This window comes from Saccopteryx bilineata, chromosome 5 (genome assembly GCF_036850765.1).
Source record: "Saccopteryx bilineata isolate mSacBil1 chromosome 5, mSacBil1_pri_phased_curated, whole genome shotgun sequence".
Lineage (NCBI taxonomy): Eukaryota > Metazoa > Chordata > Mammalia > Chiroptera > Emballonuridae > Saccopteryx > Saccopteryx bilineata.
Window position 1 is genome coordinate 117,856,620 of NC_089494.1, and position 23,737 is coordinate 117,880,356.

General features: G+C 49.7%; 1 protein-coding gene across 1 annotated transcript in view; it reads right to left on the reverse strand.

Moving 5' to 3' along the window:
* Nucleotides 1-2,583: 2,583 nt before the first annotated feature.
* The window catches only part of GYPC (glycophorin C (Gerbich blood group)), a 40,848-nt gene continuing 19,694 nt past the window's right edge, over nt 2,584-23,737 (reverse strand). Inside the window, exons 2-3 of the mRNA XM_066280906.1 lie at nt 5,220-5,270; nt 2,584-3,660 (exon numbers count right to left, since the gene is read on the reverse strand). Of these exons, the coding sequence (XP_066137003.1) occupies nt 3,464-3,660; nt 5,220-5,270 (248 nt within the window). The 3' untranslated portion in view covers nt 2,584-3,463. The remainder of the gene's footprint in view (nt 3,661-5,219; nt 5,271-23,737) is intronic.

A 23,737-nucleotide genomic window follows, 5' to 3' on the forward strand; every position in this document is an offset into this window, starting at 1 on the left:
GGATGTCTGTATAGCAAGGAGCCCTGGAAGATGCAGACAGTTCCCCAGAGGAGAGGGCAGGCCTGTCAGAAGAGACTGGTTCTCTCAGCTCAGGATTCCTCTTCTGGAACCGACCCACCATGTGGACAACCTGGGTCCTTCTATGTTGCCCTCTGAGACTTGAGGACAAGGAGAATAGATCACATATGCCGATGTCTATACTCTTGCTGTGCTGTGAGTGACAAAGCCCCTGTCTTTAAGCACAGAGTCCAGGTCCTCTGTCAGCATCTACAGAAGGGCTACAGGCTGATGTGTTACCCTCCAAGCAGAAAATAAATCTCAGTGCCTTCACAGTTCCTGACAAGCTTATATCTTAAATTTTATATTGAAAATACCCTACGCTTCAAATGTTTTTATCTTCATTTTGTTGATTAGAACTGAACCAGAGAAGTTAAAGTAACTCTCCCTAGGTCACAGAACTAGTTAATGTCAGAGAGGAGATATTTGTTCAACTCTGTCTGATTCCAGAATCATTTTCTTTCCGTAACATGTGGACATGTTAAGTTGCAAACATGAAAGTGCCTATTTTTTTTTAAGAGGGTACACTTTATTTTATGTCCTTTTTATTTTGTACTTATTTGAATTATTGTCTATGTTAAGACTCCATTGTCCCTTAGAGCTACATTTTGGTCATTAGAGCTTATGTATTTGTTAACGGTAGAACAATCAAGCCGGCTGTCACCATTGGCTTTCTAAATGCAGCCAGAAATGTCTGGGCCACAAACCAGGGCTTCACAAGTGTTGTTAATATCCTCATGACAGATTCTTTTTTTATTATTAAATTTTATTTTTCAATAACAGTTTACATTCAATATTATTTTGTATTAGTTTCAGGTGTACAGCACAGTTAAGGCAGTCATATACTTCAGAGTATGTTTGCCCTGACATTTCCCATGCCCAGCTGACACCATGCATAGTTATTATGATATTATTGACTATATTCTCTATGCTGTACTTCACATCCCTGTGACTATCTTGTTAAGTACTACCTATCTGTACTTCCTAATCCCTTCAACTTTTCCACCCAGACCCTCAAGACCTCTTCTACCCGGCAACCATCAGTATGGTCTCTGCATCTATGAGTCTGTTTCTATTTTGTTTGAAAAAAAAGAAACAACTGAGCAGTGTCTTCTCTAAAGGAACATAAACAGGACACACTCATCAGTACTTCCTTCCAACGAAGAAAAAGTTCTCTAATATTCACAGGACAGTTTGCTCAAAGCCCGACCTCCTGCCTGCCGTCTTCTGGACAGGATGAGACCTTTCATAGCAAGCAGGATGGGCGGGGTCATGTGAAACCCAGGGTAAAGGATGTGGAAGCTGAAGTAAAAGGCAGGTCCGGGATGAGGGATGCCACCACCCCTTGGCAGGGCCCCTTCAGGACAAGCCTTTAGAAGCTCCCTTGTACATTTCCACAGGCATTTCTGTTTTGAGTCTTGTTTAACTTTTGATCACTGTATATGTTTATGATGGAGATTGACCTATTCCTCCAGTGGCTCCCAAAGCCCATAGGACAAAGTCCCATTTCTTAGTCTGGGGCCCAAGACCCTTCTTGGTCCTGCTTTAGTTGACTGTGCAATGACTCAGGCCCCTCGTCCTCTCTGAAGTCTTCCCTCTGTCCCCTCACCTCCCAGGTATAACTGCCTCTGCTCCTTGGTGTTCCACACTCATCTGTGCCACTTCTCTCGAAGCAGCTCTAACACTTTAGGGCCATGTACTTGACATGTTTACTTTCTCCACCAGGCAGGGCCTGCTCTATTCAGTGAGGCCATCCCCACACTTAGACAACCACCTAATCCATGTGTGTGCACTGCAGCTGTGTAGTCACACACTCACACAGGTATGTGGCCCATTTGTCTCGGCTCTGAAAAATTCATCATTAAAATAAACTTGGAGACTGAGCACTTTTTAAAAGCACAAATCATTCAAGAAGGGCCCGTATGTCATGTAGCCAATCATTTTCCTCTTTGATTAGATTGGGTGGCAGCTTCCCAGGTGCTTGAGGCGTGGATGAGTTGTGATCAGACTGAAAACACTTTGCCCTGCTAACCATCCCAGTAAAGGCCAGGAGCCCAGGATACTTCTTGGGCACCAACTCCCAGTACTCAGAGCTGCCTCTGTTCTGGTCCAGCTCTGGTTGGGAATGGGGATGTTGGCACAAGAGCCTAGGTCCTGGCAAGCTGATCTAGTTCCAGGACCAGGAAAGGGGAGCCAGGGCCCAAACCCAGGGTGTTTGTGCTCCAGCCACTGTTATTATGGGAAGAATGGGGGCTCAACAGGTCCATTTTTTCTAATACCATACATTAGAGCAGGGGTCCCCAAACTACGGCCCACGGGCCACATACGGCCCCCTGAGGCTATTTATCGCCCCCGTTGCACTTCTGGAAGGGGCACCTCTCTCATTGATGGTCAGTGAGAGGAGCATAGTTCCCATTGAAATACTAGTCAGTTTGTTGATTTAACTTTACTTGTTCTTTATTTTAAATATTGTATTTGTTCCTGTTTTGTTTTTTTACTTTAAAATATGTGCAGTGTGCATAGGGATTTGTTCATAGTTTTTTTTTTTTTTTTTTTTTTTTTTTTTTTATAGTCCGGCCCTCCAACGGTCTGAGGGACAGTGAACTGGTCCCCTGTGTAAAAAGTTTGGGGACCTCTGCATTAGAGAATTGATGCTTCAGCCAGTGCTCTGGTGGTTGGGACTAGCTCTGGACATTCCACCCTTACATTAGTTTCATGAAGCTGGTGCCTGTGTGGGAAAAAGGAACGCCGGTCACTGTTCCCTCCTTGCCTCGGTGGGCCTAGGTGCCCTGTCTGTGCTGTCTGTGCTGGGAGTGGAGCCAGATGTGAGCGGTCCAGCCCCATGCACACACACACATGCAGACACCGTCGGATTCAGTCGCCCTGGTGAAGCGCCAGCCCTGGGCAGCATTCACTCTTCCCCGGACAATTACTTCCCCGGTAATGCTGTTTGAGTGCTCGGTTATGTTTCATATTTATTTCCAATCCCTTAGAGCCGATCAATGAAGAACAAAGATGTCTTTAGGTCTGTCAGCTGCTGTTTCCCCAAATATCAAGGACTGACATTTGGTGAGGTGCTGATGCACTGCCTTGCTTGCCCAACCCCCAGGCCTTCACCCCTCGCACCCGGCAAGGCCTCCCACACCACACTGATGATAGATCACACTGCCCAGAAAGACCCAGACTTTTCCCTTGGGCAGAGCAGAGGCTGGTCTCTGGGGCGGTCACTGTGTCCCTGGGAGAGGCCTCTCTGGACTGGCTTCCTCCTCCTGTCCCCCCAGCTCCCTGGCCCTGCACCCAGTGTTCTCAGGCCAGGTGGGTGCTCCCACGGTCTGCCTGGTGGTGCAGGTGGCCGAGTGGTCCTGGAGCAGGAGTCTGCACTGGGGGAGGTAAGGCCTGCTTCCCCTCAGATAAAGTACTCCTTCCTGCTGCTGTCGCCAGCATCCTGGAGGGACAGGTCATCCTGCAGGGCCATGTCTGCGCTCTCGGCAAACTCTGTGCCCTTGTCCTCGTTGGTGCGGTAAGTGCCCTTGTGCCGGTACATGTAGTGGAGAATGAGGACGAGGAGGATGACCAAGAAGAAGGCCACAGCAGCGATCACTCCTGCAGGTGGGAGGGAACCAGGGAAGGGGGTCAGGACACACAGGGGTTGTGGCAGGATGACATGCTGCCACAATGAACACCAACCCCAGATGGGCTGGCTGCTTCCTGCCACTCTTTCCCTATTGCACTTGTGCTCACGTGCTGAGTGACCCCTTCTCCCTCTTCTCTTCCTCCTCTCCCCTCCCTCCTGCAGACAGCTGGACTTGATCCCTGCTTGGAAGAAGGCACTCACAGCATTGAGACAGAGCCATGTGCATGATTTTTAATTTGTATAATGCAGCTCTGTGGGTTTGCCTAACACTGAGGGGTTCAGAGGCCTCAGAACTTTCAGTTTTAAAACCAGGGGTTTTCTGGGGCATGAGCCTTAGCGTCCTACAACCAGGGAGCTGCTGGCAAATTGGGTGGAGTCGGCAGCCTGATACGCATTTTCAGTGGGAAAGTCCAGGGTGAGGGACGGTGCCAAGTCTGCCCTCTGGGACAGCTGGAGGAAGTGTGCCCGCTGCTCAGGGCCCTGCCCCAGCTCCCCGGAGCTCCTGGGAGTGTGGGCTGTGAAGGCCAGAAGCCTGGAAAGGGAGGGACTCCTGGAGGATGTGGTCAAGGATGGGGTGGGGGCGCATTGGGGAGCAGTTATTACTTCATTTGGGGTCAGGGGGCAGAAAACTAGAGAGTTTGGGCAAGGCTAATGGGTGGGCGGGTGGCTTTCAGTGGAGGAGGGTGGTGAGTTTAGGCATTTGCTTGAAGCCTCAGAGCAAGCCCTCTGCCTTGATTTGGAGTACAGGTTTATTTGTAGGTGTTGAGGGATGTTAGAAAATAGAGGGTGGGGGGGATAAAACTGTTCCCAAGCCCGCCTTTGGGGAACAATTTTCTAAACACCCTGCTGCCTGCAGGACGGCACGTCTGTCTGCATGATGTTAGTAACACTTTAAGAAAAAGAAGGTTCAGGGGTCCAGCGCACTGGGGAGCATCAGGTTACACAGGCCGAGCAGGAGTCCGAGGGCTTGCTTGTCCTTGTTGACACTAATTGCCAAGTCCCTGAGCTGTCAGTGAGCTGGGGGGTGTGTGTGTGAATCTCAGGAGGAAACAACAGGTTACATATCCCAAACTGAGTCCTCTCTGAGCACAGTTTGGGGTCACACCCATAATCTGTGTGGCCAGGGCAGGGTTCGAAGCAAGGCTACAGCAAGGTCTCTTTTCTTTAGGATAGAGGGATGAGGGTGTGGGCCCACGACAGGGAATGGGGTCAGATGAGGATACAGAGAAAGGTCCAGGGAGCCCTGATCTGTCCCGCAGCCCAGCCCCCACACATGCACTAGAGGGGGGCTTTCTTTCTAGCCCTGGTACCTATGAATGTACAACCCTATGAGGACTCTGACACGGGATGATTGGCACTGCTCTTGTCCACCCTCACCCACTGGGACACTGTGTAGGGCATTCACATTCAAAACCACCTTGGAGAAAGGAGCAGCACTGGCCACTCCTGGCCTTGAGTCCTCAGGAGGGTTCTCCCCTGGGCACTCCCTCTGACCCCCTGGCTGCTCGAAGGGCCTGGGCCAGCTCACCTGTGAGGATGGCGATGTGCATCGTTGTCCAGACCATCTCGGTGACAGGCTCTACAAACAGAACAGAGGAGCCTGAGTTGAGAGGAAGCTCCCCCACAGCAGCGCATCTCAGCCCAGCCACAGGCTCCACTCACGTTAGCTGCTCTGTGAACGGGCCCAGAGTGAGTGGGAACCAGCATGTTGTGCAGACATGCTCTGTGCCAGGGTACACAGAGTCATGCCAGGGCTCTGCTTGGCTGCTGTTGGCTGGAGAGCACAGTGGCAATCATCCGTGGGGCCAGACACAGTAGTAAGAACTCTGGGTTTGGGCTCCCCGTGGCTTCCCTGACCACGAGTTATGCCGCACCCAGCAGGTGCTCAGTAGACACTTGCAGGGATACAAAGCTGCGTTCAGTGCTAACACCCCCCCCCCCTCCAGCTTGTCTCTCGATAATGGTCAAACCGCACCTGTGGACGGTCCCACCCATGCCAGGTGCCATATTAATTGCCTTCCAACTCTTCCGTCATGTGTTCTTCACACCAATCCCACAACGCTCGTGGTTTTATTAGCCCATTTCACAGGTGGACACGGAGGTTCAGAGAGTGATGCACCCATCACTTCCGTCCAGTGGCAGCTGGACGGGGCCTCCCCTCTGGGTGCACTTCCTTTCTCGTGGAGCTCTAGGGGACGGCTCCCTGAGCGGTTCTACAGTTCTGGACGTCCACCCCCAGTGGGAAGGGACTCAGCGGTGCTCTCCAAGTTACTCAGTGCCCTTCTCTGAGGCTCGGTGGTCAGGACGGAGCGCCAGGTCTCAAGGGAGCAGGGGATTGCGTGACCTCGAGCTGCTGCACAGGGCCTTTCTCTCTTCCGGGAGACGAGTGAGAGTGAGAATGTATTAGACCATGGAAATCCCATTACAAGAAATTAAAAACAGAAGGCTACCACATACTAGTCATCTCCGCTCAGATGATCACTTTAATTATAGTGCAGTGAGGTCATTTGTTTGTTGGGGTTCTTTGATTACTGATTTGATTACTAACGCCAATTTCATTAGGTGTTATGTGTCTGTTCAGATTTTGTTTTATTCCTGATTCAGTCTTAGAAACTTGTATATTCTAGAAATTATCTATTTTTTTTTCAAGTTGTCCAATTGGTTGGCCTGTAATTGTTCCTAGTATTTTCTTTTTTCTTTTTTTTTTTATAACTTTTTTTTTTTTTTTTTTGCATTTTTCTGAAGCTGGAAACAGGGAGAGACAGTCAGACAGACTCCCGCATGCGCCCGACCGGGATCCACCTGGCACGCCCACCATGGGGCAATGCTCTGCCCATCCTGGGTGTCGCCATGTTGCGACCAGAGCCACTCTAGCGCCTGAGGCAGAGGCCACAGAGCCATCCCCAGCGCCCGGCCATCTTTGCTCCAATGGAGCCTTGGCTGCGGGAGGGGAAGACAGAGACAGAGAGGAAGGCGCGGCGGAGGGGTGGAGAAGCAAATGGGCGCTTCTCCTGTGTGCCCTGGCCGGGAATCGAACCCGGGTCCTCCGCACGCTAGGCTGACGCTCTACCGCTGAGCCAACCGGCCAGGGCCTTCCTAGTATTTTCTTAGAACCCTCTGTGTTTCTGTGGTGCCAGTGCTCACGTCTCCTCTCTCATTCTTTGTTTTACTTGGGTCTTCTCTCTCTTTTCCTCAACAAGTTTTACTGAAGGTTTATCATTATGAGCCTGGGGAGCCTGGGAAGCACCAGAGGCATCTGGCTTGAATTATTTGGGGTGCATTTCTTGGCTTATGTTTAGGGACTGGTTACTCAAATCTATGTACTGGAATGCTGGAAGCACTCCAGTGGGCCAGCCAAGCTTGGGGCTGGTGGGACTTGGGACCCTGAGGTCATCAAGGGAGCCTGCTGACAGGCTCTTCAAGGTCATGTCTACCACGGGGCACAGGCAGGAGAGCCGCTCCCCAGGCCCCGTCCCTCTGCAGCTGTGCAGAGCTGAGTTTGCTCCGGTTGCATGATGTTACTGACTCTAGGGCAGTGATACTCCAGCGTGACCAGAACTGCCACACCGACCAGATCTGGCACAGAAGAAGCTGAGCTGTCTGGGAAGGGGGGGGGGGACAGTATGAGACAGTAATTCTTTAAGTGTGGTCCCTGGAACAATAGCGTTTCCTGGGAGCCTGTTAGAAATGCAAAATTTGGAGGCTCCACCCCAGACCTACTATATCAGAAATGCTAGGAATGAGTTCAACAGTCTGTGGCCACAGGCCTTCAGGTGGTTCTGATGCCTGCTTGGGAGTGAGAAGTGCTGGTGTGAGAGAAGGCTTCCCAAAGGGGCATTATCGAGATTGGTCCTTGCAGGATGAATAGGAGTTGCCACACAGATAAGAGTATAAATGTTCCAGGTCGTACCCACAACAGTGCTCACTTTACCTTGTTCTCAGCTTTCTCCCCTGATGTCTGCTCACCATCTGTGACACTGTCTCCCCAGATGTCTGCTCATCACCCGTGACACTGTCTCCCCAGATGTCTGCTCATCACCCGTGACACTGTCTCCCCTGATGTCTGCTCACCACCTGTGACACTGTCTCTCCTGATGTCTGCTCATCACCCGTGACACTGTCTCCCCAGATGTCTGCTCATCACCCGTGACACCGTCTCCCCCGATGTCTGCTCAACACCTGTGACACTGTCTCCCCAGATGTCTGCTCATCACCCGTGACACTCTCCCCTGATGTCTGCTCACCACCTGTGACACTGTCTCCCCTGACTCCCCAGATGTCTGCTCATCACCCGTGACACTGTCTCCCCAGATGTCTGCTCATCACCCGTGACACTCTCCCCTGATGTCTGCTCACCACCTGTGACACTGTCTCCCCTGATGTCTGCTCACCACCTGTGACACTGTCTCCCCTGATGTCTGCTCACCACCTGTGACACTGTCTCCCCTGATGTCTGCTCACCACCCATGACACTGTCTCCCCAGATGTCTGATCACCACCTGTGACACTGTCTCCCCTGATGTCTGCTCACCACCCGTGACACTGTCTCTCCTGATGTCTGCTCACTACCCGTGACACTGTCTCTCCTGATGTCTGCTCACCACCTGTGACACTGTCTCTCCTGATGTCTGCTCACCACCCGTGACACTGTCTCCCCTGATGTCTGCTCACCACCCGTGACACTGTCTCCCCTGATGTCTGATCACCACCCGTGACACTGTCTCCCCAGATGTCTGCTCACCACCCGTGACACTGTCTCCCCTGATGTCTGCTCACCACCCGTGACACTGTCTCCCCAGATGTCTGCTCACCACCCGTGACACTGTCTCCCCTGATGTCTGCTCACCACCCGTGACACTGTCTCCCCAGATGTCTGCTCACCACCCGTGACACTGTCTCCCCAGATGTCTGCTCACCACCCGTGACACTGTCTCCCCTGATGTCTGCTCACCACCCGTGACACTGTCTCCCCTGATGTCTGATCACCACCCGTGACACTGTCTCCCCAGATGTCTGCTCACCACCCGTGACACTGTCTCCCCTGATGTCTGCTCACCACCCGTGACACTGTCTCCCCAGATGTCTGCTCACCACCCGTGACACTGTCTCCCCTGATGTCTGCTCACCACCCGTGACACTGTCTCCCCAGATGTCTGCTCACCACCCGTGACACTGTCTCCCCAGATGTCTGCTCACCACCCGTGACACTGTCTCCCCAGATGTCTGCTCACCACCCGTGACACTGTCTCCCCAGATGTCTGCTCACCATCTGTGACACTGTCTCCCCTGATGTCTGCTCACCATCTGTGACACTGTCTCCCCTGATGTCTGCTCACCACCTGTGACACTGTCTCCCCTGATGTCTGCTCACCACCTGTGACACTGTCTCCCCTGATGTCTGCTCACTACCCGTGACACTGAGGGTCCAGAAGCCTGGATTTCGATCTCTCGCTTCTGGGGTTGATGGAGTGAGCACCCTCATTGGCTATACCTCCCATAAGCCTGGAATGAAAATCCAGCTCTGCAGGAGTTGAAAGGTAAGGATGTGCCTGGGATTATAATGATACTGAGCTCAGGAATTCATGTGGGGTGCAATGGGCAGCCTCACGAGGTGCATTTATGGTGGAGTAAGATGTTATTTCTGGCCAAGTTCAGGTCTGAGATCAGAATCAGACAGCAGTTGAGTCCTGCATTTGGACAGGCACAAGAGGCCTCAACACTTTTTGTAGAGACCCAGAGTGCCCTGCCTTTCCCCGTCCTTGCTCCCCTCAAGACTAACGCCCCACCACAGACACTCTCCCAGCTCCAGCACCACGAGGCATGCTCACAGCTCTGCGCCCAGACCTGCACTGTGCGCCGACACTGAATGACAGTTGCTGAGTGTTATCTGGAAGCCTAGTCCCATCTGAAGAATTGAGAATCAAATTGCACCCTGCACTCTCCACATCTCTGTGGGAAAAGCTTTGAGTCAAATCCTGGCTTAACCAATTTAACAGTGGTGCATTCGGCAAAATGTTTAATACTGATTGCCTTTAGTTTCTGTGTATGTAAAACAAGGATAATGGTACCCAGCTTGTGGGAAGGATAACAAATGATACATAGTGGTATTCTATACATAATGTGGGCAATTTTGATTCTGAGTCTTACGAATACTCTTGTTTGCATGTAATTTCAATCTGGCCACTTATGTGACCAGTTGTTAGATGCTGTGAGTCCATGCAGAGGATGGACTCTGGTCATCAATTTCCAATATCGTCCTGGGTCACAGTAAAACAACCCCTGGGTGTCTAGTGTCTCCGTGTCCCCATATTATTGCAGGGACCAGGGTGCGTTTTAAGAAACAGACAGTGAGCCTTTGACTTTGAGGGTTTATGATCTCCCTGGGAGGGGCAGCTAGGACATAGGAGTTTTACTTAGAGCAGTGTTTGTCAAACAGTAAACCTCAACCTACTTGGTGGGTCATAATTGGAGAGAGAGAGAGAGAGAAAGGGATTGAGAGAGAGGAACAAAGAATAGGGAAGGAGACACACAGAGACAGAGGAAATCGCTTAGGGAGCATCAGCACTCCCCCCTGAAGTCAGGAGACTAGTAGGTAGAGTTTTGCTTTTACTTGTACACACCACAAACCTAGGGACCGAGTCACAATGTAAAGGGTGTTTCTCAGGGTCACACTCACCACGGTGTTTGGGACTCTGATTTAGACATTAACACTATAAGAGAGAATAAACCAAACCCTTAGTTCCTATAGTGTTTTGTTCAAGGGAAGCCCAGCTAAGAGATTAAGCAATGAACAGGCGGAGAAAGAACAAAGCAGAAGAAATCTGACCTGGGTGGTGGCAGTAAAGAGGCTGAGTTGTGTCACAACCTGGGGCTTCTGAACCCCCATGTGAGCTGGTGGATGCGGAGCAGGAAAGGAAAGGGAAGGACTGTCCCGCTCCTAGACCCACCCCCTCCCATAGGGCACAGGGGGAAGCGGGGAGACAGGCCCGTGCCATCACGAAGGCCTCAGGAAACTCCAGGTGTGGGAAGAACGTTCGTAAACTCTAGGTATGTGTCTTGGAGGTGGCAGGAGAAGAGGACATGGCATTGGTTCTCTGTGTGTATACTGGGCACAGGTCCTAGGCGAGGTTGCCATTTAAGCTCCCTTATTTGACTCCACAGCAGGCCAGCAAAAGGGAAAGGTCGTCCTTTCTTTAAGTTATGAACAACAAAATGTGTGCCCAAAGGGGTCAAGTAACTTGTTGAAGAGTCGCAGCCAAAAGCAGGCAGAGCCTGTGCTTCAGCCTGGGGCCCTCCAGCACCACAGCACCTGCTGTGGCCCGGGGTGGCCTTGCACCTGGGCAGTCGGCAGTTTTCCTGCAGTTCCATCCCTGTGGGCACGCCTGGTCCACAGTGTAGTCAGCTGCCTGTCCTCTGGCCAAAGGCAAGCAGTTCTTGGGAGGTGGCAGGGCAGGGCAGGGAGCACAGGTACTGGCTCTGCGCAGGTGACATCCTCTGTTCCAGCCGGCAGCCTGGGAGCAGTGGACAGGGTGCAGAACTTCAGTGGCAGCAGGGGGCAGTGTTTCTCTGATGCTGACAGACAGCAGTGGCCAGGCCCCAGGGATGCTGACTTCCTTCTCTTGTGTTTTCAAATGAAGCTGTGCAAGAAAGTCCTATTTCTCTTCACACCGCCCGCCCCCTTCTAATGGCTCTTCCTTCTGCCTTAGGCCTGGGGAGAACATGCCCGCATCCTGCCCCGGTGGCCTGAGCATGGAGAAGAGGACTCGGGAGGTGAGCTGCTTTGAGTGCAGAGTGAGGGTGACCTCAGACATTCTGAAGGAGGAGGATGGTTGTTTCAGCCTTAAAGCCATAAAGAGAAACAGGGCTGACACGGCGTCCTTGCGGGGGTGGGCTTCCTGCCTTGGCACCGTGTCTGAGGCAACTGTGAGTGGCGGCCACAGCTGTCACCCAGAGATCTGGTCAGAAAGGTCACTCTATCAAGCGTTCTCAGGTGGCAATGGCTTTGCGTGGGTCTGATTGGGGTTCAGGAGGAGGAACAGGAAACTTGAGGACATGGGAAGTTCTCCTGGCTCTCACTGGAGTATCTCCTTCCTGCTCTAGATTCTGGCTTCCAAGTTCTTACGAAAGGGAAGTAGGAATTGCTTGACATTCGAAGTTTATTAGCTGGCTTTTATTTTAGTAGGAGAAAGGTCAAGTACATTTCCTTTTCTTTCAGGTTCATTACTACCATGCCCTGAGAAGATGTAGCATTCAGGCTGCATCTGGGAAAGAGTTTGTCTCAGGACAAACTCCAAAGAAGTAAATGAATAACCATTGGCCACCCATCCACCTCCTGCAAACCACCCAATGCTGGCTAAACAAGGAATACTTGCCCAGCCCCAGGCTCTACAGGACACCAAGAAAGTGAGGTTCGCCCTCAGGAAGCTTCTGACTTGGTTGAAGAGACACAACACATTTATGTGAAAGGTTAAAGGGCCAACACTCTGTGTGGTTGTATCAAGACGAGCTAGACAGATGTACCTGAGGTTCTGCAGGTGGACTCAGCCATTGGACTCAGCCGGGATGCCCAGGTTCTGCCATAGCAAGGAAGCTCATCATTATGTTTGCTCCTTCTATCCTTCAGCAAGCTCCCCAGCACCCACGCTGTCCCAGCATGGGGCTCCCGAGGTGAGGCAAGGGCCCTGCCTTCAGGGAGCTCCCTGCACAGCAGACAGGAGACAAATACCTCCGTGGTCAGTTCAGAAAAGGCAGTTCTGCAATGTTCTCAGGGAAGGAGGAGGACCCAGGCTGGCTTGCTGAGAGCTGGGTCAGCAATGCCAATTGAAGAAAGGGGTACAGTGTTAAGAGAAGGGTGTGAAGGAAAAGTCCATGGCGGACTGGTCAGTAGGGCTTCTGGGCCTAACTGCCATCATGTCTGGTCATCTTCCATCAGGGGCTGGGCTACCGGCAGGAGCTGGCTCTGTGCTGAGGAGCTACATCCTCTCCAGCACAGCCAACCTTCCCCTCTGTGCAAAAAGCGTGTGTCCACCAACGTGGTCTGCTGACTGAATTCATAGGGTCAGGTGCATTTGACCACTTGGTCAGAATATCCCTGTTAGTCTTCAGGTCAAAATGATTGCCCTTATTGTCTCTGTGCGTCGCCTTATAGCCACCCACCCCATTCCCAGGTCCACCGCTGCTCTGACATCCTGTAAAATGATGCCCGTACCCACTCTGCTCTCCTCTAAGCATGCTCCTGTGTTCCCCGTGGCAATTCTGGCGGCAGTGACTGTGTGAAAACCAGGTGGACTCCTGGTAAGTGCTGAAGCCTTGCGGGCTGCAACGTGCTTGAACGCTGAGGGCTGTGAGGCCGGGGGGCCGGGAGAGGTGGCCGCTCTGCTCTGGGGAAGAGGGCACCCCCGGCATCGGTAAGTCAGGGAAGAGCAAAACTCAACAGTCAGAAGCAGACTGTCGGCCGTGGCAGGGAGGGCACGTCTTACATGTGTGCACGTGGGGCCCTGCTGAGGAGGGTTTCACGTCTGGGCATCTGCTGTGAGGGTGAGAAGGGTCTGGTCTAAGTAAAGGGAAAGTGTGCTCTGTTTCTATCTCTGGGTCAGAGGAAGAAACAGGAGAACTCGGCAGCTTCTGTAGCAGTGTGCTGAATTACCAATAAGGACAAAACAGATTAACGTGTTCACCATCACCAAGTACGACGCCTGAGGCCCTAAAAAAAAAAGGAATTAAATAACCTAAGGAGTCTGATTAGTCCCCCAAGTGGCACTGTGCTCCACCTTCCCCAACTCAAGGTGGATTAAACCTGAGGTGTCAGGGGAATTTCTCAGGTAAGTTACCCCCACCTTGAAGGCTCCTTTTCCTCCCAGGCATAATTGAGACAGAACCGCTGGGGCTCCTATGGGCTGAGGGCTAAGGTGCTGCTCTCTAACCTGAATGTGCATCAGAACCGCCCGAGGCTCACTGACCACGGCCTACCACCAGGATGTGGTCGGCAGGTCCGAACCGACCCTCCGACACATTTCTTCCTCTCCTATTCAAGTCAATGGGAGGCCGCAGCAGATTCCGCTCAAATATAGAGCATGTTGCTTAATTTTTTCCACTCTAAAACTTTTCCTAGAGCAGAAAAATTCCAAAGGTGGAACCCGCCACCCCCAATAGACTGAAAGAGGCCTCACACTGAGGAATCTGCTGTGCAGATTCTGCAGTGTAAAAGATCTGCCTCCTATAGAAGTCTATTGGGGGTGGCGGATTCTACCTTTGGAATTTTTCTGCTCTAGGAAAAGTTCTAGCGTGGAAAAAATTAAGCAACATGCTCTATTGAATATATTTGAGCGGAATCTGCTGCGGCCTCCCATTGACTTTTATAGGAGAGGAAGAAATGTGTTGGAAACTGTCATTTCTCCACCTCTTACTGAAATCAAAAGGAGGCTGCAGCGGATTGTGTGGTAACCCGAGATTCTCGGGAGCTCTCTTCCACAAAATCCATCGCACTCCCAATGAAATCAATAGGAGGTGGATTCAATGCTGGAAACAGTTTCCTCATTCAGAATATGGGAAAATAGTGGGAGATATGGGAGATAATTATACATTGGGGAACAGTGTGAACTACATCTTATAGTGGTCTCTGATAGTGTAAGACCAATGTAGTTCACACTGTGTAAATGTATGGTGCTTTGTGTAAGTGTAAGCTGCTTTGTGTACTGTGTAATGATTACACACAAAGCACCTTACACTTACACAGTATTGTGTGTATGGTGTGTGTACTGTTTTTACATTATTAATCTTTTTTACACCAGAAGGCTGTCTCGCAGGCTCTCTTGGCTCTCCGCCTCTTGCCTCCCCGCCTCCTAGGCTCTGTCCTCCGGCGCTTGCTGCACCCACCCACTGATGATGTCAGCAAGCGCCGGACACACGTAATGCGCTGCTATGGACAAGCAGCGTGTCCCCCCCCCTTCACCCGTCCCTTAAGCTCCGGTCAGATGATGCAATCACGTCTGCGCATGACCGCAGGCATTCAGTTTGGAACTCACGTCCATAACGGCGTGCATTCAAGCTGAATAGCGCTGCTGCAGATGGTAGTGCGGCTTCTCAGCGGCTAAAGTCATCGGAAATATGTATTTTCCGATGGCTTTAGGCGACCCCTGTGTTTTGGTCGTTTGACCCCCACCGGGGTCGCGATCCACAGGTTGAGAACCGCTGGTCTAAAGGACCCTAATGTTTCCAATATGTAACTATGTCACAAGCTACACTTGCTTACAGGAACTAAAAAGAACTTCCCACCTCAAAGCCCAAAGTGCTGAGTGCAAAGACCAAGGTGCTGAGTGCAAAAACCAAGATGGCAATGGAGCATCATGTGCAAAAAGGACCATGAGCAAAAGAGCTGAGTGTACCAGATGAATAACATGCCTAAAGAAAGCTAATCACTCCGCACAACAGACTTTAAATATGGAAGGATCCTCTCAGTAGAGGAGAAGGTGCCACCAGTGCATGAGCTCACCCTTCCTCCATTCCCTAAAGTTTCTGCTCTGCTTCACTGAACTCAGTCTCCTTGTGTTGGCACAAATGGCACTGGGCAGGAGGACATTGGTTTGGGTCCCTAAATGGGAGGGGTTGCCAACACAGCCTCCTCAGCCTGGCTCTTTGGAGATTCTGAGTGGGTTCTGAGGTGCTCCTGGGTGACCACGTGTATGCTGAGTGATTTCGATGAGACTGTGGAAGGAAGGACAACCACTGCTGAATTAGTTAAGTGTACTTGCATTCTGGTGGTGCAGCAGAAAGGTGCTTTTGCAAAGGAAATAGATGCTTGGAGATATTTTGTGACCCAAGAGTGGGGCTGTGCATCCCAACCAGTGTTTGCTTGGCTTCCCTGCTCCCAGCTCCACCCAAAGTGGCCAGAGCACAGAAGGCCCAGGACATGCCTATTTCTAGCCTCAGCATCATCTAGATGTGGGGCGAGTGAGAGCACACACACAGGAAGCCCCACCTGACGGGCTCGGGGCTGGGTGTCTGCCTGCACACCTGTGCACACATATACATTGTTGTGGGCCAGGTGTGGAGTGCATAAGAGAAGGAGTGAGGGGCAGAGCAACTGAGCTCCATACCACCCTGGACTGCCCTGGGGAGTATCGTGACCGCTGAGACCTCAGCCTTGTAGCATCACCACTGTATAGGTTCCTTGTGAGCTTGTGCGAGCGCCTATTGCAGTGCCCAGGTAGGCTAGCTATTTGAATGTTACTTATTATTGTTGTTGGCAGTGTTGACATGGCCTCAATCAAAGTAAGATTCTCAACAGTGGGTGACTTTAATGCTCCTGTACACTATTTGGCAAATGTGTCACCCTGAGAATCAAAACCTCTATTTCTAGTAAGTGATCCTAGAGAAATAATATGAAACGGAAAGAAAAATTCATGCTCAGGAAAGTATGTTGCAATATGGTTTAAAGTAGGAAAGGACGAGAAGAATTTAAATGCTCCATGTCAGGGAATGGGTTATGCAAATTATGATATGCCTGTATGATAGAATATTATGTAGTTATTGAAGAGAAGCATGGGAAGTCTCAGTGACAGGAACAAATGCTTGCAGTATAGTTTAAAGGAAAGGAACAGGACCCTGTAAATACAAATGATGTTAATTATTTTAGAAAACTTAAGGGAAAGGAATGACGGGAAATACACTAAGACATTGAGGTGGGAGCTTTTGGATGGTGGATGGGGGTTATGGTAGTATTGTTTTCTAAGGTATAGTTATATACTTTCCAAACCATCTACAGTAAATATGTGCCACTTTAAGAACAAGGAGTGTGGGTGGTGTTCAGAACTGGCTTACTCTGCACCATTCCTGACCCAGGTGATCCCTGAGCTGCCTGACCCCCTCATTGGCCTCCTGCTTAGCCTGCGCTGGGCCCTACTTTGAGGATGGTTCCTGCCTGGTGCCTCTGGACCTGGGCTTGAACAATGGGGATGGTTTAGGGTAGTGGCTGCGGCCCTGACCCAGTCTCTTGGCATGTGCTGTGTACCTGTAGCACCTTTCTGCTAGGACTTCCCGTGCAGTGTGGCTCTCCTTGTTGTGACAGGAACGAGCAGGCACCGTGCCTGGAGAATTAGGCTCCCCCAGGCGCCAGCCCTGCTGGCTCTGGGGGCTCTCTCGGGCCCTTCTCACTTGGTTTGAGGTGGAGAGACTCCTAGAGCACCTGGGCTGGGCAGGAACAATGCAGCATTGTCTTCTCCTGCAGTTGCTCTGAGGAATGCCCTGTGTGGCAGCTGTCTAGGACAGCTTGTGGGTGACCACACCTGGATGTGTGTGGACTCCACTTAGGATGTGTCTAGTGTCTATTTTGAATGTGACGGTACTTATGCTCATTTTCCTCAGCTCTGAGTTTTTAACTGACTTGCTACAGCTGAAGAGACCCATTCATTCCCCATCTTGTTCACACACACACACATGTGCACACATTCACACATCTGTGAACACACACACGACCTTCCTTTCCTGCAGCCTCAGCCATGACTACCCTGGGCTGAGGCAGGTGACTCTCTAAGACACAGCACTGGCACTCCTGGCAGGACCGTGAACCTCTCAGGTCCATGGCTACTGTGTCCCAGCACAGGTCAAGCACGTGTCTGGTGGGCAAGATCCAGGTATTCTGGGAAGATTCTTCTGTAAGGAGAAGCTGTGCCTCTTAGTGAGATGTGGAGGCTCAGAAAGTCTGCTCGACCCAGAGATGAGTTAGCTGTGCCCTCCCAGTTCTGAGTTCAGGGCGGGGAAGGGTGTGAGGACAAAGCAGCTGATCTTTCTAGCCTAGGATAGAACAGGAGTCAGTGTTACTATGCTTCTTTGGGGGGGGGGGTGTGACCCTGGACATCTGGCTGCCTCTGAAACTTTTTCAGGAGAGAATGTCACCTCTTGCAGACTGCCATAAAGCGGGACCTCTCACCCCTGGGGCGCCTGTGTGGCCTTTGCTTGCTCTCCTAGTCATAATACCCTGAGGCCTGGCTGCTCTCTGCTGGGCTGCTCCCTGGCCTCCACTTCCCCATGACTCCTATTGCCTAAGGCTCCCTCTTTCCACTAAACTCTCCCTTTCCTGCTGTGGATAATGATGTACTTGCCACCATTTGGGGGCTCACTTTATAATTATACTGTATTGTTCTAACTTCTCAGAAGAATCACTGAGGCGGATGTTGTAATGCCTTTTACTTACCATTGTGGAAGCTGAGGTCCAGATAGGTTGGGTAACTTGACAGAGGTCACACAGTGGTTAGGGGTGGGATTAGAATCAGGTTGTCTGATTCCAAAGCTCATTCTAGAATCAACCATTCAAAAAAGTTCACCAGGGTCCTATTGTATTCCCATTTAGAGCTTGAAGCTCTAACAGTGGAAAGCGCAAAGCACTGTCCTCAATGGCTTCGGTTTTTAATTTTATTATTTTCTCAGTTACCAAGGATGTAAAGTACAACACAGGGGATACAGTCAACAATATTGTAATAACTACATAGGGGCTTCCATTTTTAGAGGGAGTGAGTGACTGATTAAGAATGTGGACCCATGTGGTAAGGCCAAGTGGTGATCTGTGCTGTGAAGACACGCGAAAAGGGAAGGGAGGAGAGGGCTCGCTTCCTTAGAGGGTGACCAAGGACCTTTCAGAGGCTATGCCTTTAGGACTGTTCTATACATTGAATATTTGTGTCCTCTTAAAGTCCAGGTGTTGAAACCCAATCCCCCATGTGATGAAGTTAGGAGGCCCTTGGGAGGTGACTAGGCCATGAGAGTGAGGTCCGTGTGAATGAGACTGTGGCCTCTCAAAGAGACTGCTGAGGACCTGTCACCCCCTCCAGCACATGAGGACGATGCTGTGAGAAGGTGCCTTCTCTGTGCCAGGAAACGGCCCTTCACCAGACACTGATCCCGGGGCTCTGATCCGGGCTTTCCCAGTGTTCAGAAACGTGAGAGACAAGGGCCAGCTGATGGAGCCCCCAGGCTGTGGAAGTCACAGGAAACGTCCACGCTCTGGAGTGACAGAGGAGCTGGTGGAGACGGTAAACGGAGGCACGGAGACACGTGCCCCATGTGTGCTGACAGCACAGGGTGGTGATGGAGGTGTATGAGAGAGACACCTAAGAAGTGGGGCTTAAGAAGGAGATCACAGTGTGAGCTACTGGAAGGAAGCCACTTTGAGAAGGAAGGAATAACAGTGTCTTGGAAAGTGGCCACTGTCTCTATCCTATGCCCGGTGGTACCAGAGTGTGGGAGAAGAGCAGCCACCACCTAAAGGGTCAGCAATGTCCTCAGGGAGCCAGGCTTTCACTGCCAGCAGATGGTAAAGGTGTTCAAAGTGGTTGAGGTAAGGGGGTTTGGTGGCATGGTCTGTGGGCCCAATGGGCAGAACTTTTAGTTAGCCAAGAGACCAGGTCCTCTGGGGATGAGCTGTGCCATTGGGCCAGGTCTAGGGATGGGAGTGCCTAGAATGCTTAGGCGTCCAGGTGTCCATGAGTCTGTGTCAGAGGTGCCTGTGTGCTCTTCTCTCCACACTGTTCGTTGCATACAGGACCATCTGGTAATTCCAGGGCTAAGGTCGCTGGCATCAAGGCTACAAGGGGCCTGGACACTGAGTTGTCTGTCCCTTCCTGCTGCCTCAGTGTTTGGGGGCAGGCCAGTCACATCTGGCTGTAGGGCTATTGGTCCTTCTGCTAAAGATCTAGTCCAAGTTCTAGAACCTCAGGGCTCTTATATCTCTTATTTCAGGCACCCTCTAAATTTGCCTTTTCTCATGTGCCTGCAAGGAAGCTTTTGGGAAGTAGCCATGCTTCAGTGCTTCACCTTGTCATAGAGCCTCTAGGCCTTTGCAAACTCCTGATCAACCATCAAGTTCAGGTCACATCACCTCCTCCAAGAAGTCTTCCCTGACTTGCACAGAAAGCTTGCATGCTCCGTCTGATATTCCTGCAGATGCAGCAAGCTTTTACACAAATATTTTAGGCTCTTGAGGCCACAAATGATTTCTGTTGCATACTCTTCTTTGTTTGTTACAACACTTAAAAAATGTAAAAACCATTTTTAGCTAGTTGACTGTACCAAAAGAGTATGCAAACTAGATTTACTTTATAGGCTACAGTTTGCTGAACAACTTGTTCAAATCATTATTAAAAAGCTTTGCACACTAATTTTTGAGCTGCTAGATAAGAACTGAATTTTATATTTCCTCATCTGATACAACTCTAGGTGAATGAATTAGTGATATAGAATAAAAAATCCTCTGACCTGTCCTAACTAACTCTTTTATTATTTTTTCCCCTAGATACCTGAATCTTACAAGTTAAATAAATAACCTCCTTGAGACTTTTTAAGTCATCCATTTAACAACCATTGCACAAACATACACTGAGCTTCCAATGCTATTAATGGCTCCAATTTATCAAATTCTGTTTGTAAAAAAAATATTTTTCAGTTTACTTTTTTTTTTAGTTTTTATTTATTAATTTTAGCAAGAGAGAGGAAGGGAAGGAGAGATAGAGACATGAATGTTGATCTGTTCCTGTATATGCCTTGACCTGCAATTGAACTGGCGACGCCTACACTTTGGGATGATGCTCTATCCGGCCAGGCACAGCAGGTGTTTTTAGAATCCTGAGGACATAGAGGTAAAGCTGACGTGTGTGTGTTCATGTGTGTGGGTATGTGTGTGCATGCATATATGCCTATGCATGTGTGCATGTGCGTGTGTGCTCACACAGGTGGTTCCAGTCCACAACACTCTATCTCTGTGTAGCCAGGGTCACACTGACGTGCCTTTTGTGGTCCCTGTAATCCAGCTGGATCACATGGTTAATCCTTACCGCTTCTCTAGAGGATTCAATTCACTTAAACAATCATATAATTGCATTTTCAGCATAATTAGGTACCTAATTACATGACTAAATGTCCTTGATCAGGCTGCATGTATAAATAATGATGATGTAGTTAGCCATGCTTTGTTATTGGGTTTCCAGAAGGCTCATCAGTTGGTAAAGAGGAGGCAGAAAATGTTTTCTCCTTCCTTCCCTGAGTTTGATGGGCAGGATCTGCAGAGCCCCATGCCCTGCTGGGAAAGCCAGCATGACTGTGAGGGCAGCAGGAGGTGGAGGGGACTTGTGCTGCCTCAGATACCACTTCAAAGCCTCAGGGAGAGCCTGTCAGATGAAGGCATTTAGTATTCTCATTCTAAAGACAGGCGGTAGCACTTGTCTGTGGAGCACATTAAGGGGTGGCCAGAGTGACCCAGAGATAGCAGTGCCTCCAGGTTAGGACCTAACAGGTGAAGATGCAGTGAGGGGTCCTGGCAGGAAGGGTCACAGGAGCAGCAGCCAGTGAGGGGCCATGACAGGAACGGCGCCCTCTCTCCCCCAGGCAGAGGGTGCTGAGCCCCACTAGTCCCACCTGTGCAGTGAGACGTGGGGACATCCACTCCCAGAGTGCTGTGGAGATGATGTGAGATGACACATGTACACAGGGTGGTTGGAGTTTACAGGCTGATGTTGTGTGGATACCTCTGTGATCTGGTTTTTCTGCCAGAGTCATGTTTGAAAGGGTGCTAGGACAGAGATGGGGCATTTTGATTTAGATATTGGGAGCGTATTGTTTAGGGGGCCTAGTGATGAGAAGGGTGGCTGCACAACAAACTGCTCAGTATAAAAATCATCTTAAAGTGCTGCTGGGGCATCCTGCTGTGCAACCTGGGGAGCACGGGCAGTGGCACTCGCTAACTTTCAGCTCATTCACTTGTAGAGAAGGGTGCACCTGTATAGCTCCCAGGGGGCAGTGCCAACACATGAAAACTATTAGTCTTAGTTATTTAAGGGTACACACACACGACTCATCACATACACACACTAAATACCACCACTATCATCCCCGCCACACGCACACTCCTGATCTCTGGATTCTGAGTCTCTGGTGGGGAGGTGCAATTGGCCAGTTCTTGCGACTTGGGGAGCAGGGAGTACTTGTTTATTTTTGCAACAGTGGGGCTGGCTTCCTGAGTGCTTCCCTCTGTGGTATTAGCCCTATTCTATTCTCTGGATATCAGGACCAGGAAGGAGCTTCAGGAAATTACTGATTCACCTCACTTTGTCTCAGACCACAGAGCCAGGAAGTTGCCGCTCCTGTTTCAAGCCCCTGTGCTATCTTTGTGCTTGGAGAGGAAAAGCCATTTCTCCTAACTGTTCCCCCCGCCCCCCACACACCCCTCTTTACACCATCCTTCCGTTTTCCTGGCCAATGGAGATACTCTAGAACCTGTCCCAATCCATCACCCAAACACACTGCTGCTCCATCTCTTCAGCCCCCTCCCCCACAAGTCTTGTGACAAATACTTCCCCCCACATTACTATTTCAAAAGCAAAAGAGTCATAAACACATACATAACTCTTCCTTCTGCCAGTTGAAATCCCATGGTGTAAACCAACTGTCACCTAAATTAAACATTTCTTTCATAGGAAGTGATAAATACTCTGGAGACAAATCAAAGAAAGCCAACAAACTTACACTTGTTTCATTTCAAGGTTCTGTAGGTGGCATGGTTAAACTTGGACAACTGGCTAGTGTTTAATGACTGACAGGGATGCTGAGCTGGCAACCTCTTGCTGCTTTAGTGTGGTCAATACAAGCAGATGCTTTGTCTATCTGCCTCATCAGTGACCTTAGCACTTCAAAAGCAGGTCTGAAATCTAACATAATCTGAGAGGGAGAAGGGTAAGTACAAACACAATGTTCTATTCTGTAAGACTGGTGTACTAATTTCTTAAGCAATCAAAGCAACAGAGTGAAAACTGAGTTAAAAAACATATTTGCCAGGTATAGGGTTGGATCTGTTTGAGTGATCAGGATTAAGGATTCCCAGATAAATCAGATCATCTAACAGATTTCAAATAATCTTATTCTTTTCAGCATGAGTGATTTTATATTAAAAAACGCCAGGTTTTTAAAGAATTTTACACCTTTCAAATAACTACTCTAAATTGTGTTTTGGAAAATATAAACTAAGGTTTTAGGTGAAGGAAGGAAAATAAATGAATGACTAAATCTCATAATATCTTGAATTTATTTTCCACTTCTTTTCCTTTTCCTTTTCCTTGTCCTATTACTTCTTCCACCATCACTTCTACAGCCAATACCATTAATACATTTTAATATTTATCAGCTTTATGAATAATGGGCAATGAAGAGTCTTAAAGATCAGGATAGAGAAGCTGAGTCATCTGAGGGCATTGAGCAGGTGAGAGATTACAAAAAAAAAAAAAAAAAAAAGAAAGTGTCTAGAAATTCTGAAGTAATACAGGGACAAAAGGAAGAAAAGGTTCCTCTCTTTCAAGTTTAGAAAGTACTTGGGAGTTACCAAGAATGAGAGACCAACAGAACCGAGAGTAGAGAACATGAAGAGGGAGCCTGGTGTGGGGTGGGGCTCCAGGAGGGCACAGCTGATAAGGCTGAGAGTCTCGAGGGTTAGAGAGTTTGAGATCTGGCAAGAGTGTAACTACAAGCTGATGAAGGAGGTATCAGTGTGGTTGAAGGGTTATGAATAACGATTTATTCTTCTTTATTTAAATATATTCCATTATTAAACCACCTCCACAATGACATTCTTTAAAGTAATTTTCAAATCGTTTAAAAATTAAGATGTGCTTTAGATGTTTAAATTTACATAGAAATAGGTGTTGAACAACTGCGGGAGGCATTGCAAGACAGATGGAAAGGAGAGTGAGAAGGGAGTCTCGGAAGGTTCCCCAGGAGGCTTTTTAAGACTGACGATGCTCCATCCACGCAAAAGCCTTTGCAGTTAGGGACCAGCCTGCACTCAGGTAGGTGGGTTGGCTCACAGCACAGAGCAGGAGCCTCTTAGTGATGGTTCTTGGCCCTGGCTGCACATTTGAATCACATGAGCGACCCTTTAAAAAACACCCGTGCCCAGGTCTTGTCTTCCTAGTGCTGCCAGACAGAATGTAGGACACCAGTTATATCTGAATTTCAGATAAGCAACAACTTCTTTTAGTATAAGTGTATCCTAAAAATTACATGCTAACT